This window comes from Nanorana parkeri, unplaced genomic scaffold (assembly GCF_000935625.1).
Source record: "Nanorana parkeri isolate BGI_ZX_2015 unplaced genomic scaffold, ASM93562v1 scaffold230, whole genome shotgun sequence".
Classification (NCBI taxonomy): Eukaryota; Metazoa; Chordata; class Amphibia; order Anura; family Dicroglossidae; genus Nanorana; species Nanorana parkeri.
The window spans coordinates 1,521,460-1,540,810 of record NW_017306498.1 but is presented as its reverse complement, the minus strand read 5'-3'; the positions used below and the strand labels follow the sequence as shown (position 1 = coordinate 1,540,810).

The following is a 19,351-nucleotide window of genomic DNA, read 5'->3' as shown; positions in this document are numbered from 1 at the left end:
ATACTTATATATCTCTATATATATAATATCAAATGCTGCGCGGGGGAGGGATGGTTGAGAGTCACTATTAACTCTCAAGAAACCAGAAACTACAGTTAATAAAGTACAATAAAGTAGTGTTTTTGTCATCATCTTCTCCATGAGGGGTCAAAGCACTGTAGACAATATGGTCAAGGTCAGTTATCAGGGACCCATGGGGATCGGTAGGTGCCGGATGACTGGGAGTTAATTGTATCTGAAAATTAGGTACACTTTAGAGACCCTGTTTTTTTTAACCTATTCACCAAGGATACTCACCATGACCATATTGTCTACAGGGCTTTGACACCTCATGGAGAAGATGATGATAACAATACTACTATAGTATTTAAATATAGTAAAGGAAACCTGTACTGAGAGGATTATGTAGGCTGTCTTTGGCGACCTGTAAGTTGCCACACTGGATTAACTCATAGGAACCAATGTTTTGACTGTAGGATGGAGTTAGCCATAACAACGTAGAAAACTCATATTGCAAATGTGTTGGAATTATTGTGTAATTATGGAATTCTATGATATAAGAGTGTTCCGGGATGTCTACCTACCTCTACTGATTGCTTAGCATTCCATCGCCGCTGTTACATTGTAACAAATCATTATAAAGGCTCGACGTGTTGATTTATTTTATTTTCTTCTGTTCCTACTATTAAAACCTGGCGAGAGTAAGATTCTGAAACGGGCAGTTTTAGGGGCATCGCCTATCTCGGAGATAAATCCGAATGAATATTGTATGGCCCAGATTGTGAGCACCAGCAGCTGTGATCTTGCGAACCGACGAACGCCAAAGATTCACAGGATTGTCAGAATATTTTATGTTTTGGCCAGAAGGCACACAATTTGCTTCATAACTGTGGCGTTTCACGGAAAACCCCAGCAGATAAAGGGAAAAAAAAGACACAAATGCTTTGGCAAGAAAAACAATTTCATTAAATCTGAGGGTTTTTTTTTTTTGCTGCTTGAGCTGTAGAACAATGAGCATCTATATTCCAAGTGTTTTAAAGGGACTACAGTGCAAATAAGGAAGACATAGAAACTCTCCTCGCTGTACATCGCAATAGTGCTTGCGTTCCCATCGCTGCAAATTTGTTTTAATAGTAGAAGTATATTATTACAGGTACTTATATACTGCTGGCAAATTACACAGGGTGCTACATACTGCGCATTCACATCAGTCCCTGCCCTCAGAAAAGCTTTCAATCTAGGGCCCCTATCTCACATATACTAGGACAGGTTTAGATAACAGCCAATTAACCTACTAGCAAGTCTTTTGAGTGTAGGAGGAAACCCAAGCAGAAAACTCCATGCAGATTGTGTCCTGATGAAGATTTTAACCAGAGACCAAGGACAGAACTACTAACTGGTAAGTCACTGTGCTGCCCACACATATATGTTTTCTATTCTATTTTATCATATGGCTCTTAAAGGGGAACTCAAGCTGGGGTAAACAAAATGAGCAGCTAGCCTCCATGATCATATGACTTTATGTATTATTTTTTTAAACTGTGAAATATATAGGTGCCTTTGCTGAAGGTTTACTAACCATTTTCTAGCAGGTTAGCTTTAAACATGAATACTCATAGGGGGTAGTGGCTTCGTGATCAGAATAAAGATGGGTACCAAGGCTTGTTTGTTTCCACAACACAAGATGATGCAGGAAACAGGTTCAATTCACTTCTAAAGGCCCTAAAGTTTGTTAGGGTTTCTTTCAACCGGTGTGTCCAAAACCATAGCTGTAAATATCTACCCTATCACCATAGGATTGAATGAAGTTGGTTTTGTTTAGAGTTTGAGTTTTTCTAACTGTGGACGGTTAGGTTACCATATCTATTTTGGCACTCACAAGTGATAAGCACCACCTCTCAGGATAGTACAATTTTAGCCAGTGGTGCTCAAAATGATCGCAAACATTTGGCCTGTTGTAAAGCATAGCACCATTCTTAGTAGATGGGGCTTCCATGCACTCTAATGTAATGGGGTGGTGGGGGTGGAGGGCGGCAGTGGATTAAGAGTTGATTAAGAAAGCATCACACTAGGGAAGTACAGTAGCTTTAGATCATACTTTCCTCTTGGCCCGATTTTTTAGGCCTTTCTGAGGATCATAACCACAGCCTACAACTGCCCCTTATTTGGAGGGACCGTTGTTTCTTTAGACCCAAATCCCTCTGTCCCTCTTTCCTCCTCTTTTGTCCCTCTTGAGGGTCTAATGTGTGGACTGCTATAAAAAAAAAAAAGGTAATATCTAAAAGTGTTATAATACACTAAAATCTTTATCCAACCTCTAAATCATTGCATTGGTTGTTTCGAAAACCGGTATTAAGAATTTGTGGGTTCAACCAGTCATTTTCTGAATATTTAATGGTTGGTCTAAATGGGAGTGTGGAAGGGTATGTCCTGTGCTAAAAGGTGTCATCTCAGAACGTTGGGAGGTATGACCATATTGCATTGAGGCAGCTCAACTTCCTAAACTTGTTATTTCAGATAAAACCATTTTTTTTTCTTACAAAGAATTGAGATTCCGCTATTCTCCAGCGAGCTGCAGTCGGGAGGATTTTGCCGCGCCTTGCTGTGTTATTAAAGAACGCGTGGCTGGGACCATTGAAATGAGAGTGCTACTGTATTGCAAGGGAGATATTCACCGTGTGTTATCCAAGGAGCGCCTGCCAAGGCAGTGTATGAACGAGAGCCAAACAAAACACAGGCGGCTTTCCAGTGAAAACCGGCGCACTTCTGCAAATAGAGGAAAAATTGACTCTCTTTCCAGTGTTTCTATTGCTGCACTGATTGTTTTAAAAATAGCTTTTAGGCAGCGGGCTCTCCTAGGAGCGCGGATTCTTTGCATTCCTTTATTCTGTCTCTTATGTAATGAATTCGGATCCAAAGAAGGAAAGCTGTATTCTGTTTTGCCTGGACTGCTTTCCGCAGCTTTTTCTGAGCCAAGGAAAAAGAAAAGGATATAAAACTTTTCGCTTTGCGTAGTTTGGGCAGCATCGGTCACATGTCTGCAGCCAGGGACTGAACCATTTTGTTTTTAATGAAAGGACATATACGGTGAATTGGCTTTGCAACACACAATTTTGTAATCATTATTCACCATTTTTATTTTAGAATTTTTATTAAATTGAAGTGTTTTAATGGACTCTTACGCAATATTATGTTTTCTTATGCTACTTGGTGCTCGGAAAATGCATTCTATCCTTAAAACAAATGTTTTAGGCAACAAGGTTACATAGATATATTTAGACCACACACGTTATGTGGCAAACTATTGTTTTTGTAACCCATATCTATTGTAAATTAGAGCAATATAAGGTGATGCTTTCATATTTTACATGCCTGTGAAGTTTGCAGTCTAGTGGCTGTTTGTATTGCAGGTAGTGCAGTCAACATCTCTGCTGAATGGCTGGTATAATAATAAGACTGAATTGCCTGATGACATGCCTCAGTAGTGTTGCTTGGGGAATGCCTTGGCCAGACAGCTTAGTATAAGCTCAAGATAAGGAAAGTAGTAAGGTTTAGTCACTCCTGCAATAGGAAGGAAGCACAGCTTATCCTATGTGCCTCCCCCATTGGCGATGTTTAAAAAACATATTTTGCATTTAATTTTTGCTATAAAGTAGGATTGTAAACGAGTCGTAATTTGTTCCTTGGAGGTTGTACTAGTTTTGGTCAGCCCAAATGTTGGAGCGCCAAAAGAATAGCATTCAGATTCATGGAATCTGACCTATTTTTTTATCCATTATTTAGCGCAAAGAGACAACACATTTTGGGGGCAAGAACGAACCCCCTTCCTCTGTGTTGCAAAATGTAAATGATAAAAATATATTGAAACAATAATTAAGACTATCGCTTGCACTAATGTTACAAAAAGTACTAATTCCGAGGCAGACGCATTCCTGAGCGCTCAACTAGAACTGGATGGACGCAGCCTCATATTTATTTTAAAAGCTTTGGCAGAGGCTAGTAAGAAAGGGAAATGACGGGTTTCCTTTTGGGTTATGTCACATGGCTATTTCTGACACCCCTCTGTCACCTCCAGGCTTTCATGATGGCGTGGAAGAAGCTAGTCATCAGTTGTCTTGAAGCCAGAAGACCCTGAACCTTGGAACGAACTACTATATTTTAATAGGATATGCTCAATGTTAATAATTGGAAGATATTTGTGATGTTGTATGGACACATGAATCTCATGAATCACATGCATGTTATACTTAGGATTGTAATTGTTCACCTGCACATCTCCTGAACATGTACATAATATGTACATAATAGTTCACTTGTACATGTGCATAAAATGTTGTTCTTGACTTCTACATACAATAGAACAAAAAGCTTTGGCTTGGCTCTTGGTATTTGTCCTGGCGTCTAGCTTGGTAGCATTGCCCTACAGTTGATAGATTGTTTCACCGCAACCCCTGGAGCATGTCACGAGATTACTCCATGCAGGCCCCCTTCCGGAGCCACTTCAGCGCTTCTGAAACGCCTCGCCACACGGGTACCTTTGGCGGCAGTGCGCGCCGACATTCCTGTAAGACCCCCCTTTCACTTCATTCCATCAGGCAAGCTTTAAAAATCGAGACGGAGGCGAGAACGGCAAATAGCAGTCAGCCCCGGCGAGATTGACCAGCTTCCTTTTTCTGTTCCTCCGTCAGTCAGGCGAGGGGAGTTGGCATTGTCAGCGGCTGAAAGCTCTGTAGAAGTGCCGCAGGTTTTTCATATGGAAATGTGAAATAATGGGGTGATTAAATAGAGCTGTATATTAAAGTACATCTGACATTAGAATTAGCATAATGTGCTCTAGCCCTAGGCAGAGTACTTTATTTGCCATCTGCGTTGGACCGAAATCCCCCAGGGAAGCTCTGAAATATTCTGAATAAACTCAGACCGAGTTCTTATTGAGAATAAAATACCATTTGTGGCACGTCGTATTGATTCGTCTTAATTGCGGTGCAGGAGAGAACATTCAGCCACTGATGACTTTTGTGCTCGGTGACAAGTCTGCAGGAGTTATTCTTACGCAGGAGTTGGTTAACCTGAGCCGACTGCAGAATTCAGGCGAGGTGAAAATCTTACCTCTGTGAACCTGCGCTCTGGAGATTAGCATGCTGGGCTACCAACTGCGATTATTTCTTTGTTATACTTTATTTTCATTGCACAGAGGTTTAAAAGCATCTCCACTCAAAATTGATACTTCTTCGTTGGTTAGGCACTGGCGGGTTTCATAACTTGTAATCTTGGATCTCTTGTAGGCAACGTAGTTTGCATCTCTGATTTATAAAAGTGATAGCTTGGCTCCCCGGGTATTTCTATACTTTCATGAATTTAGGGAAAACAATCAAAAGCACAGCAGAAATGCATGTATGTAAATTATTTTAGCTATTAATGGGCTATTAAACCCTCCATTTTATTTGCATATATCTACTACTAGCAAGCAGTAGATATATGCAAAAACGTAAAAAAAAAAAAAAAAAATGCTTTAAAAAGGGTTTAAACTTACCTGTGTTTTCGCCACGCGCTCCCGTCCGAAACTCTGAAAAATTTTGGGCGGCCGCAAAGCATCTTGGGACGGGCGCATGCGCAGTTCAGATTTTCGGCCGGGAGATGAGGAGAGACACAAGGTAAGTCTATGGACAGCGTGCACCCGCATGCAGACAGAGTGGGACAGAAAGTGCCAGCAAGCACAGAGGAGTGAGCGCTGGATCGGAGACCCGCACCAGCGCTGGAGAGAAGGCTGAAAACGACAGGAAAGAAGATCGGATTAAGAGACATAATTTAAGGTAAGTGCTGACCTGAACATTGGGGGAGGGAAACATTTCTTATCCTTTAATGCCACTTCAAGCCAATATTAAGCCAATGTTCTATTTAGCCAATCTTGTAATCCAGGCACACCTACCACACTGCACACCCTGGCCCTCACACTGTAGGTAAGTAGAGCGGCCCTGTCTAGGACCTTTCCCAGCCTGTGATTGGAGCAACGGTACACCAGTGAGGTTGCCCATTTGTTCTACCCTTCTCCATAAGCATGTTCATACTGTAGCTAACAGTACTATGCAGAGCAACAGGGCCCTGATAGGCTCAGGTGTAGGCTGCTTTAAAGGGTATTACAGAAAGCTACGATCAGATACTTATGCTGGTTCTATGTGTATATTTTTTTAATCAATAAATAGCTGGATTAAATGCTTTTATTTTAGATGTGCCTGGGGTAAAGGAACCAATCAGCGTAATACCAAAACACCTTCACAGTCAATCATGGCGATCATGTGAGGTTTGTTTATAAACAAATCTGCTGGTGGTCACTGTGCTTCTCTCTAGCAAGGCACAGAGAGAAGGACACAGTGAGGGCTGAGGCCAGCAGGCTATATTTGATATGGGCACCTATGCTTCAGTGGCCTATGGTCATAGATAGGTTAAACTCCACATTTGGTGTTCCTAAGCTAAATGGTGGTTGGGACTGCTGGAGCTTGTAGTTTGACTATGGCCATACAGAATATGACTGTTTTGCTGCACAAGTGTGCCAGTAAAATAAATAGAAGGCAGTTTTGACTGAATCTGAAGCCATATATTCGGTGACGAATGGGAACCCCTCCCTCGGAAAGTTGGGTTTTAACCCTGCAATTTCCCATCTCTGTGCACAATTTAAATATTCAAATGGCCCTACACCCTATTATGTTTTTTTATGGATTCCGATCAAGGGAATAACCTTTAACTTACCAGACAAGTGAGGCAGATTTAAAAGTGTGCATCGGCTTTTTTTTTGGTGTTGCATAAATCCCCGCAGACCCCATCACTGTTCTACAATGCCACTCCGAACAACTTATGTATATTGCTTTCTTGTTTGTACTGAGCTGCTAATGAGTCTCTTTTGTATTAGATAACCTATATAAGGCAGCTTCCTGTCAATTATACCCACACAGCTAAATGTATGCTGCCTTTAAACAAGATGTACAAGCCTTCCGAGTACACATCCTTAAAGGGGACCCAGGGTTTTCATCACGCCATTCTTGTAATTTATTTGTACACACGCCATATTTTACAATGACCTCAGGACTTTATAAGTTAAATACCGTACATGCTAATACATTTACTGTACTTTTAGGATTCATAGTAATGGGGGTGGGACCTTATTTGGAAAATAATAGTCTTCTATGACCCATGACAACTGCACATTGCATAAGTGGCTCTACCAGTAAGAATCCCTAAATATCATGTCTCTTATATGAATTGATTGCGCATGACGACCAGGAGAATTTAACACTGGTGAGCTAAAGGATGCATTGCTTATTATTGGACACTGATGCTGTCCATCAAATTAAGACCCCGTTCACACCGGGGCGGTTTGGCTACATGGGTCCGCTGACATGAACGATCCCATACATTGCTATGGGGACTGTTCATGCGACCGCACAATAATCGTGCTAATCCGCAACCACCCTGGTGTGAATGGGCTCTGAATAACCAATAGGATGTTGTGTTGAGCCAGGCCAGCTCCTAACTTTTGCAGAGGAAGCATCCGCTTACTTGTTGTGGGTTCATGACCCATAGGGGTTGATTTACATAAGGCAAATAGGCAAGAGAATTTGCACTTTGCAGGGAAAGTTTCCCTTACCTTTGTGAACTTTCACATTGCAAACAATACCCAATCATGTGCAAGGAAAATAAGGCAAACAATATGGGGGGAATTTATCAAAACTAAATCTGCAGTAGATTTGCACTGCAGCCAATCAGCTTCTCTGTCTCATTTTCAAATCTTGCCTGAGCAAACAAGAAGGATGCTAATTGGTTGCCATGGGCAACTGCTCCAGATTCTGTTTGCTCCAGTTTTGATAAATTCCCCCCTATGTGCTTAAAAATATTATTCCCCCCAAAAAACCTGCCATTAGTATTTCAAATTAGCATTGGCCAGCAGTAAAGATAAATGTTTGTCTAATTCCTCTAGGAAATCAACTTTAAATAAATGAAAATTGTAACATTGTAACAGTTCATCACTTGCTTGCTGTTTTGTGCTTGTGCAGACTCTTGAAATATCCCTTGAGGCCAAGGGAAATGCTTAAAGCGTGCTTGTTGCCCAGTGGGAACTGCAGGCTTGCGGTAAGCCGTGCCTGTGTAGGCATTTTGTAGTATCTGTAACTTTGGAAAACACGCTGCTCTGAGAGTGAGAAAAATCTAAATGACTCTCATTGGATAGAAATGATACCTAAAAAGACTGTGTAGAAGAGTTGAAACAAAATTGACAATGTATACTATTTATTGAGTTTATTGCATCGCAACCCCACTATGAAAAGGGTCTCAATATTTGTATCAGAAATATTGTATTTTTTATATATTTATATAAAAAAAACATACATTTCTTTATTCTTTTTCAATTTCAAAACATTTTATTGGTTTTACATAGCGTATCTGAGATAACAACATTTCGAATGAAGCAGTTACAAACACCATACAGACAGAGTCCAGACATGTCGTAGTGAGTGCATACTAGGTCTTATTTTTGGGGTAGGTCTTATATTTTAGCAATTCCCCAAAATAGTACTAGGTCTTAATTTCAGGGTAGGTCTTATTTTCGGGGAAACAGGGTATATATCTCTCTCTCTCTCTCTGTCTCTCTCTATCTTCTATCTTGTGGCTCTCTTATCCTGTCTATACACACGCTTAGTTAGAGGAGAATTCTTCTTTAAGTTGACTGTTAGTTTCTTATATATGTGTAGATTAGGTCTATATATTATAATATAATATATAGACCTATAAGATATATAATATTTGTAGGTTAATTAGATGTCGTCATCTGTATTTTTCTTTATCTATAATTTTAAAAACGGAACATCAGTTCGCTTTTTTTTTTCAAAAGAATTCAGAATTTCTCCAATTTTTCATAATAAGACTCTTTTGACTTGTAATATATTCCTCCTCCCGGTTTTCTTTTTTCTTCTCACAAGGTTGTTTTAAATACACAAAAGAAAGGGATCGTCGGACTGATATTTGCCATAGCATGGCAACCTTGTAAATATAATTGTGTCTTTTAATGGTCTGCAGCATCTCGTCTTGTACACGATGTCCTCTGTTGACATCAATGGTACATATCAAGGCTGTGGATCTGTTGTGCATGTGTTCAGAGTAGAGACAAAGGGCCTGTGTACAGATATGAGTATTCAGGATGGTGACAGAGGCTCGGCAGTTGAGAGGACAGTTACTTGGCCTTATACAGTCATTGTTTCAAACGCAGGGTGGTTTTTAAGTCTCTGTGCAGCTGTCATGTTCCCCTCCCCATTTTTTTTTTCATAATTATTTTAGAGACTCGGACCAGATGAATTTTTTTCCCTCCTTCATCCTTAAGGCTTCTATTAGAGGAACCACAAACCATAATAGACTCAGTTTGCCTTGTAAGCTTCCAACACATCCCACGACCCACTTCTGCTTCTTTGCCACATCCACCAGAAACTCGAAACATATTGGATTCATTTTTATCCTTCTCCCTTTTCCTCCCTAGGCCATGGGACCTGTTTAAATGGCATTTTTGTAACCAAAACGATGGCCAGCCTTTTGGACCTTGGCCAGGTGTTTGATGGTCTTCAGTTGACCATGTGAGGAAAAAAAAAAAAAAGTTTATCACATTCACCACAACAGTTCTTAATAAACTTGAAAAACAGGCAGTGGCAGATGATCAACTTATGGGTTAACCACAGGCCCATTTAAAACAACTTCAAAATAGGTTACACTCTATAATTTAAAGTTGCGTTGAAGCTCAATCGCAGTTTCTCATAGCTGTTCGTTGGTACGCGCATTAAACCAGAAATACCATTAGCGCATCCTATGGCTCACTTATACGTTAACTGTAAGCACGTCTTATCTAAAGATGAATTTGGGTTCCGTTTCTCATGCCGTGCTTGTTTGACCATGGAACTCATTTTTTTCATAGTCACAAACTTTTTTTGACACAGACATAACCTATATCTTGGCCGAATTTACATGTTTTCGTCAACTTGGGTGGGGTTTTTACGAGCTCATGATTTAATTTAAAGGAAGAAGAAAAAAAAACCCAGACCATATCCAATGTCGTTTACTTTGTTTTTGCTCAAAGGCAAGAATAAGGAGTGGAAATGAAAGGTTTGAAAATATATAGAGTATTAATATAAAATAGCACAATTAATGAAATAGGGTAAAAAAATGATAGAGCTTATATTTTAAGTTTCCTCAAGTTGTCTCAAGTTGTATCAAGTTTTGATATAACGCCTTGAATCAGTCTTACACCCCTTGCCATCCCTGTAATTTTTTAGAACTTGGAAATACTTATTCCTGTTTAAGAAAAAAACTAATAAAAATGTCTCAGACAGCTTCGAAATTGGCCTTTGACGTCCTTCGACACACACAATTTCTGGCATTTTTATGGTTCCATCTTGCGGCGGTTTTTTATGCGACTCCTACTGTCTCTAGTGAAAAAAAATATGGGAAAACTTATACAGGGTTGTTCACAAAAGGGTGGAGAGTTTGGAGAAGGCAGGAGAAGGTAACAATCTAGGACAACATAGCTGAACTGGAAGGTGAGCGGAATTGGAGAATTTTTTTATATCAGCTATTTTTACCTAGATTGTTCACTTCTCCTGCCTTCTCCAAACCCTTCACCCTTTTGTGAATAACCCTGATAATGACTGCCTAGGTGTCCTCTTTTAAAACCTGGGCAACTGAACCCTTAAACGTTCAGACTAGTCCCAATGGGGGCTGCACAGCCACTTCACTCATAGTCCTCCGGCCATGCTTTGGGTGGAAGAATCTCTATTCTAGAATTAAATTCTTACTTGCAGTATACCTTGTATTCACTAGCAATGTACCATTAAACTTGCTTTTAAATTTTGACTACTCCAGGAAGATTCGATTCTCCATCTCAGCCCCCTCCCTTCTTGCTTGTTGTAGCCCTCTCCTCTTTTGGGAGTGTTTAACTACTGTCTGTGCCGGACTAGCTCCTTCTCCCCTCCCTACATAAGCTTTTAGGTAGCTGCCAGGGGAGGAGCAAAGGCGAATACTGTATCGTGTCACTTGAGTGCAAGAGCCGCTGACATCACATCTAAGACAGCATCATTCAGCAACAGTCCCAGGGCTTTTAGATGTCCACACAAGAGAGATCTTATGGGAAGATCTTTGTTGAAATGAACGACCTTGTGAAAGGCTCTCTTTAAGTCATCTTAATATGCAGACTGAATATTATTGGCTCTGCCCATTTCAGACTTCTTGATATATTTGTTAAAGAAAGAGGGAAGTTTCTCAGCAAATAATCATATAAGAGCAGTTTGAATTCCCATTAAAATCACATGGAAGGGTTTCATAAAATCTGGCTTTAGTGATTTATACAGAACCCGGATTTTGGTTAACTGATGGAATTTCCTGACAGTTGCAATGCTTCCAGAATAGTTTTTAAAGTTCCATTTTTATTTTTTTTCCTCTTTAAGACTCTATCAGATGAACTATGTGCTGTCACATTCTCAGAGCCCGTATATAAAGTACAGTCATGTGTCTCCTGTGTTATATGATCAGTAGACATCAGGTAAGAAAGGTCAAATTCTTGTCAGCGTGCCCCAGCAAGTGATGGTGAGCAGGCCTGTCATTTTAAAAACGACCAGTTCAGTTGAATTAAATAGCCGCGGTAATCCTGGTTTACCTGAATAGAACCCTTCGTGTTTATACAAGTCCCTGCAGCTCCTGGGCTGAACGTTGAACATACGGTATATTTGGGAGAATAAATGCAGACTGTGTTAGCTGTGACATCATACTGATTAATTACAGCACATCTTCAAGACATTTTATAAGATATGCTGCCGGGATATAACCGAGGGCTATAAACTCCCGACTTTAACTCCCCTTCAAAGTATTTTAACCTCCTTCCAAGTCATGTTATTCTATAGAATGACAGTTTAGTGAATTTTCTGGCTTAAGTAACGAAGCAGTGCAGACAGCTAGGGTGTGCAGTAAGCCACATCCACATATTTGGTGGGTTTATAACTGTAAAATAATTTTGTTGATTGGTTGCTTCAGGTTTATGCATTTTGTGGATTATATTGTACAATGCCAGGTTCAGATGCCTGATGTTCCAGAGTCAAATATGACTCAGACCATCAAAACTGACAAAGTGCACATACACAAAATAAGGGTCATGTATGAACCGATCATCCTAACCCCTTGTGTGGGGCAACAACCGCTTATTTGCTTTGTTTGCACGTTTGAAGTGTTGATTTGGCTTTCTGCATAAGCCACGGCACAGCTCAGATAGGTGGGAAAGGGCATATACCAAAGGCTTGAAGTAGTGAACGTTTTATTTAAACTTTCATGCATTGTACACTCTTTCCATTTACTCCATTTACTCATGTGCAGCTCTTATGACCTTTTACAGGAGAGCTTAGGGCTGCGTGAACACTGAGCCCTTATCAGACAATTAGCTAAGAGGAGATGGGCTGGTCATTAGGAAAGATACAGCCAAAGAAACCCACACCTAACTATGGACATGAATGAACTGAGAGTCTGTTCAATAATTTGAGAGTCTGTTCAGTAATTCACAGTCCTTAGCCTGTGAAAGTAGAACGAAGGGATGAGTGAATTACACTCATCCTCATAGTTAAAACCGTCGTGTGCCGATCCGCTCACTTCCTGATCCTCTCCCTGCAGAGAGCGGTGACTGCCAGTCTCCTGGACTGACTTGAGGGACAGACGGGGAGGGGGCGGGCATAGCTGGTTCTGCCTCTAGAGAGGCAGAGCCAACTGCCAATCAGCCTGCTGCGTGAATCTCGACGGTATTATTGGGATCCGTCCCGGCTGTGGCCCTCTTAGCATACAGCGGACATTAGCTCACTATAGTGTATAGCTGAGTTTTGGGTTATGGGAGGACACAGTATATGTCCTCCTGTAATCTTGAGGAGAACTATGGGCAAAAAAAGATTTGCGCTGAGATTGTGTGAAGTCTGAGCCCTTAACTGAAATCAGCCAATAGAAGACAGACTGATCATTAGGGGAGTTTAAGTCATTTATTTTAATAACCAGCTCTACTCTGGGTCAATTATGAACTGATTTTACCCCCTCCTGTTATACACTTGTTTGCATGTTTGAAGTGGTAATGTAGCTCCCTGCACGAACCATGATACAGCTGAAACAGGATGGATGATGATAATACTGCAGCAGCTTGGGATAGTGAAAGTATTGCACTTTAATACAAAGGTCTGAACGACCCACCAAGAGAAGAAGGTTAACACCAAACACCCTGACCCATTCTACCTACCCAGGATTAGTTTAGTGATTCACAGCCCTCAGCACATTAACTATCACAGGAGAAGTCATGACTGTGTGAGGTCTGGCTCCATATCTGAAATCATCCAAAATAAGAGAGACTGGTCATAACGGGAGGTGAAGCCATAGATACTTACACCCAGCCCTTTCTCTTCCATTGATGCCAACAAATGTCCTAAATCACGGCCACCTTTTCGTGCAGAGTTTAACTCTTTCCTGGAGAACCTCTTTGATACAATTGATTTACGTCTTTTACAATACTCATTTTCATAGTCTTGTTGTTCCTCCGAAGCTGTACTCTGCGTTGACAGCAGAAAGCATCCCATAATCCTTTCTGAACAGCAAATCGTTGTCGTTGTGAATGATCTAAAATAAATCTAGTGACAAGTATAGACGTTTAGTAACAGATAAGCTGTAATGTCGGGCTCAGCTGAGCCCCATTGTTCCATCCTTGCAATTGCAGTATATTAAAAAATCAATGTAAATGTGTTTAGGTGAAGTATATTGATCAGGAATTGTTTTTTTCTTTGCACATATTCATCTCAGCACCACGCTGATAAGAGGGTGATATGAGTCTATTGGCAAACATTTACTTCTGCGCTTAGCAGTGAGTCATGGCATTTGAAGATTATAGCAAAAAATGATAAAGCCGCAAGACTATATAATTTGTTATAAAATTTGGTAAAATTCACAGTAAAGCGGTGGTGTTTTAAATGTTCATGTGAACCTGTCTGTTTTTTAAAGCAAACCCGTGCTTTGTTTATTTGGGGCACAGCAGCAGGTTTGCTTTATATCCACCATGCCCGGCAGCATATACTTACCTTTCCTTCAAACTCCTGCCGCTTCGTTCAGCCAAAGGTAATACCTAGTACTTCCAGGTATGGAAAAGCATGTGCTTCCCTCCATGTAACAGTGCGGGTTCCGTCGGCACTCAAATGGAGAATTCTCTACTCTAAGCTTACATAGCACTTTCCTTTTGCTCTATTCAGCTGAACAGAGTGGTAGAGGAGCGACAAAAAGCTAAATATATGCGCCAGGATTCCATATGAAAGCGTAAGTTTAGGCATTTTGGATTCCAAAAAGTTAGGTGCCAGCTATAACTCTTTCAGTTTATTGGCTAAAAGGTCCCTGGGATTTTTTGGATTTTTTCATATGTAAAGGGAATTGGTAGATGTATTACATAAGAGTCACTATAGATGTGCTGAAAAACGCCCCTTGATGGTAACTAGTTATACTAATAATCTCCTGTTTTCTTGCAGGTAAAGATGAGCCTACCAGCTATATTTGCACAACGTGTAAGCAGCCTTTCAATAGCGCCTGGTTCCTGCTTCAACATGCTCAAAACACACATGGATTTCGCATCTACCTGGAGACCAGCCCAATTAGCAGTTCCCTCACTCCACGAATTACCATCCCCCCACCTCTGGGACCGGAGACTGTTGCACCATCCCCCCTGATGAACTTCCTTGGAGACAACAACCCCTTCAACCTTCTACGAATGACTGGGCCCATTCTACGTGATCATCCAGGCTTCGGTGAGGCTCGGCTACCAAACACGCCGCCACTCTTCAGCCCACCCCCTCGCCATCATCTGGACCCACACCGCCTTAGTGCTGAAGAAATGGGGTTAGTTGCCCAGCATCCCAGTGCCTTTGACAGAGTTATGCGTTTAAATCCAATGGCAATTGAATCTCCAGCAATGGATTTTTCCCGAAGGCTACGAGAACTGGCAGGGAACAACTCCACTCCTCCTCCAGTGTCTCCAAACCGTGGCAATCCTATGCATCGCTTGCTAAATCCCTTCCAGCAAAGCCCTAAATCCCCTTTTATGAGTACCCCGCCATTGCCACCCATGCCCCCAAGCAGTACAACGCCACCCCAAACCCAGGCCAAGAGCAAGTCCTGTGAGTTCTGCGGCAAGACATTCAAGTTCCAGAGCAATCTCATAGTTCATCGTCGTAGTCACACGGGGGAAAAACCTTATAAATGTCAGCTGTGTGACCACGCATGTTCACAGGCAAGCAAATTGAAACGCCACATGAAAACGCATATGCACAAATCCGGTTCCATGACTGGCAGGTCTGACGATGGACTGTCTGCCACAAGCTCACCAGAGCCAGGTACTAGTGATTTAACTGGAGAAGGGAAATCCAACGATTTTAGGAACGAGAGTGACCCATCTTTGGGCCACGAAAATGAAGAAGAAGAAGAGGAGGAGGAAGAAGAGGAGGAGGAGCTAGAAAATGAAAGTAGACCAGAGTCAAGTTTTAGTATGGACTCGGAAATGAGTCGTAATCGGGAAAACGGGGCCAAGGCTCTACATGACGAGAAGTCCCTCGTGCTCGGCAAAGTGATGGAGAATGTAAACTTGGCAAGCATGCAGCAATATAGTGACATGCTCAATGACAAACAGAAGAGAAACCAATTCATGAAACGGTCTTCTGACCCGCGAGATTTATGCCGGAGAATTCCAGGTGAAGAAGATGGCGACGAAAGAGAGATTATCCGGAACGAAGAAGGGGCCATCAACGGCAGAAGCTTTGGTGAACCCTTCCCAGGTCTGCTCCCTCGAAAACCTATGCCCATCTCTGGCTCTGGTCTCAATAACTCCTCAAAAAGGATAAAAATTGAAAAAGACTTAGACTTACCACCAGCAACAATAATCCCTTCCGAAAACGTTTACTCGCAGTGGCTGGTTGGCTATGCAGCATCACGGCACTTCATGAAAGATCCATTTCTCGGATTCACAGACTCTCGACAATCCCCTTTTGCAACTTCTTCTGAACACTCTTCAGAAAATGGCAGCCTGCGTTTCTCCACTCCACCAGGTGACATGCTGGACGGGGGTCTCTCAGGGCGGAGTGGGACGGCGAGCGGGGGCAGTACACCTCATATCGGTGGACCAGGCCCCGGTCGACCCAGTTCTAAAGAAGGGAGGAGGAGCGACACGTGTGAGTTCTGCGGCAAAGTATTTAAGAACTGCAGCAACCTCACGGTCCATCGCCGGAGCCACACGGGGGAACGGCCTTACAAATGTGAGCTCTGCAACTATGCATGTGCACAGAGCAGCAAGCTGACGCGCCACATGAAAACACATGGCCAGATAGGTAAGGAGGTGTACCGCTGTGACATTTGCCAGATGCCCTTCAGTGTTTACAGCACCCTGGAAAAACACATGAAAAAGTGGCACGGAGAACACTTGCTGACAAATGACGTGAAAATTGAGCAGGCAGAAAGAAGCTAAGGCCCCTAGATGGGTTTAATCAGTTTTAAATTTGTACAGATTTAACTATTGCCAACTGAGAAAAAGCTGAATTAACTTGCCTCCTTAAAAACATAACTTAGCGTAAACATGTTAGGTGTCGCAAAGTGGCACTAAAAATACAACCTGTGTCTGCAGTCTCTCTTTTTTTTTTTAAACCTGAGGGTTGAATAAGGCAGTCAAACTTTTGGAGCCTTTTAACTGTGCAATAATTTCTGTATTTATTTGGGTTTTATTTGTCATTTTTGGCATGTGCAGGTACTTTTTTTGCTGTTTGATTTTTTTTTACTATATTTTTTTTTTTTAAGATTGTTTTTGTTGTTGTGCATCCTTGTTAAAAAAAAAAATCCTCGAAACCTCTCTTGTGTTGCAGGGACCAGCAAATTATCTATGTAACAATAAATTTCAGCCCCCCCTGCAGGACAAAGAGGGTTAATCCCCACTTATTCCCCAAACCCTTTACCCTACTTATCAGAGTAGTAGCCTGTCTGTCCTAGTAGTGGAGAATTGTATCTTAAATTATCATTTTTGGGCTGCTACATTTGTGCAATTTAAGCTAAAAAAAAAAAAACCTTTGTAATTTCTTGAAAAGAAGCCATCAGCTTATTTCTGTTATTTTTTATATTTTTTTTTTATTTTTTTTTATATATTTTCAATTTTTTATTTAACTTGCCATTACTAAAATGGGGGTCAGATAGAATATTTACGCAGCGGATTACAATCTATAAAAATCTTAGCACTTATATTGCATGATAGGATCTCATATGCAACAGTTAAAATGCAACCTGAATTTTTTTGAGGAACCTTATACTTGATAATAATAAGTGTGCAAATCACAATACATTGTCTGCACCATTGCATTTTTTTTTAAATTTCATTTTTTTTATGCATTTTTTTTATTCTGTTGTCTATACATTTGAAAATATTTTGAGAGGCACAGCATTGAGAAAAAAAAATCCTGCATTGAATGCAGTCTCCTACATGTCCTTTTTTTTATTTTTTTTGCTGCTGAAGTGTACCTGCAGTTCCCTACTCAAGGGAGCTTCTGTGGTGCGGGCCACTTGGCAAGCAAATGGTTAAAGATGCACTGTTAAAACCTAAAGCCACCTACAGTTCACTCAGTGCTGAAAAGCTGAAGGGTCATCGACACAGTTCAGTACATGAGTTATGTCATTGTAATTGGTTGCTTATTTTCAAATTGATGTGGACTATGAATAATCGAATGTTATTTATTTTAAAATAATGAACGTTCCATTTGCTTTTAAGATCGTTTTTCCATTTTTGTTTTCTTTTTTTGTCTTTGCGTGCATCAGGAGGACAGCTGAGAACGAAAGGTTACCCATTTAAATTTTGTTGACCGCACTTTAAAAGTTGAGTTTCTATGTTTTCCCATGGCTTCTGAACAAGAAATTACAGCCTATTCTCCTGCACAACCCAATGGCGGGTTGGATTCAATAAAGGGAACACCTGAGATTAAGTGCCAGCGTTGCTAAGCATGGCATTCACAATGCTGGCACTATAAAAAAAAAGATTATATATATATAATTTATTGGACGGTTTGTCTACTGCCATTCGATTTTTTTTTTTGTGAGTGCCTTGAAAACTGATCTTCCTATGTGAGTCTCTTGAGACAAAATGCAAAACATTTTTGTGAAAGAAAAAAAGAACTTTTAAAAATAGTAATACAAGAAATTTACATTTCTTTAAAAAAAAAAACAACAAAAAACAAAAAAAAGCCACATTTACGTATAGAGAAAAAAACAAAACAAATCTGGTTGACCATAGTGGACACAATATTGCCATAAGACCCAATCTAACGAAGATGTTTACTCAGCACAAGTTTGAACCTTTTTAAGCTGATTTATTGTCAGCTTTGTTTCTTTTCAGGACAACGCTGCTTAGAAAACGGAATGAAAATTATTTACTGCTGAATTGAAAAATGAAATGACACAACATACCAGTTATCGTTGAATGGGGGAAAAAAAAAAAAAAACTATTCAGGAACAACGGCTATTTTTTTTTGTTTTTCTTTTTTTTTTCTAACGGTAAATTTAGTGCACTCTGTCTTAAAATACGTTTACAGTATTCAATACGTACAAGGGTTAAAAAAAAAATGAAAAAAATAAGAAATAATTGTGTGTATGTGTGTTTGGACGATCATTTCTTTTCAAAGTTGCTTAATAGGTTATAAAAACGCCATAATGGCCATGTGTATATTGTTTATGGTTTATTACATTGTTCTTGTCACTGTAATTGTAAAGTCTGAGTTTTAGTACTTATTTTCCTGCCTGGGTGTTATTTTTTATTTCAAACTGTATAGAAACTTGTATTTGGGGAATAAAAGGTGATTGCTACACCATGTAGAAAAAGTAAGTAGAAAAAAAAAGTGCTTAATATTGTTATTGCTTTGCAGAAAAAAAAAAATCACGTTTCTGAAGTGTGCTTAATTTCCTTTTTTTTTTGTTCCTCTCCCACCCCTCGCCCCCTTCTGGAATGGATATTGATATTGATTGGTTCACATGTTTTTTTTGTTAGTGGATTTGAAAAAAAAAAAAAAAAACACATGCTGACATAATATATTTTTTTAATTTGGCAGGATAAAATAGAAAAAAAGAAAAAAAAAAAAAGAAAATGAATAAACATTTGTAATTTAAGTCCTAATGTACAGAAAAGAAATAAAACCCAATGAAGTTGTATAACAGCTTCTGGGTAATTGAAACAAATAAAACAAAAAAGTCTTAAATATTTTGTTCACCAGAAATATTAGTTGTGCATTCTTTTCATGATTGG

At 40.2% G+C, this 19,351-nt stretch overlaps 1 protein-coding gene across 3 annotated transcripts in view; it reads left to right on the top strand.

The window, feature by feature from the left end:
• The window catches only part of BCL11B (B-cell CLL/lymphoma 11B), a 108,429-nt gene extending 89,456 nt beyond the window's left edge, over positions 1 to 18,973 (top strand). Inside the window, exons 3-4 of one of the 3 annotated variants that reach the window (XM_018556264.1) lie at positions 14,559 to 16,406; positions 18,449 to 18,973. In XM_018556264.1, the coding sequence (XP_018411766.1) occupies positions 14,559 to 16,406; positions 18,449 to 18,492 (1,892 nt within the window). In that variant the 3' untranslated portion in view covers positions 18,493 to 18,973. Of the gene's footprint in view, positions 1 to 14,558; positions 16,610 to 17,874; positions 18,241 to 18,448 lie in introns of those variants that run through there. The other 2 variants (XM_018556263.1, XM_018556262.1) reach the window with 2 other exon arrangements.
• Positions 18,974 to 19,351: the final 378 nt, after the last annotated feature.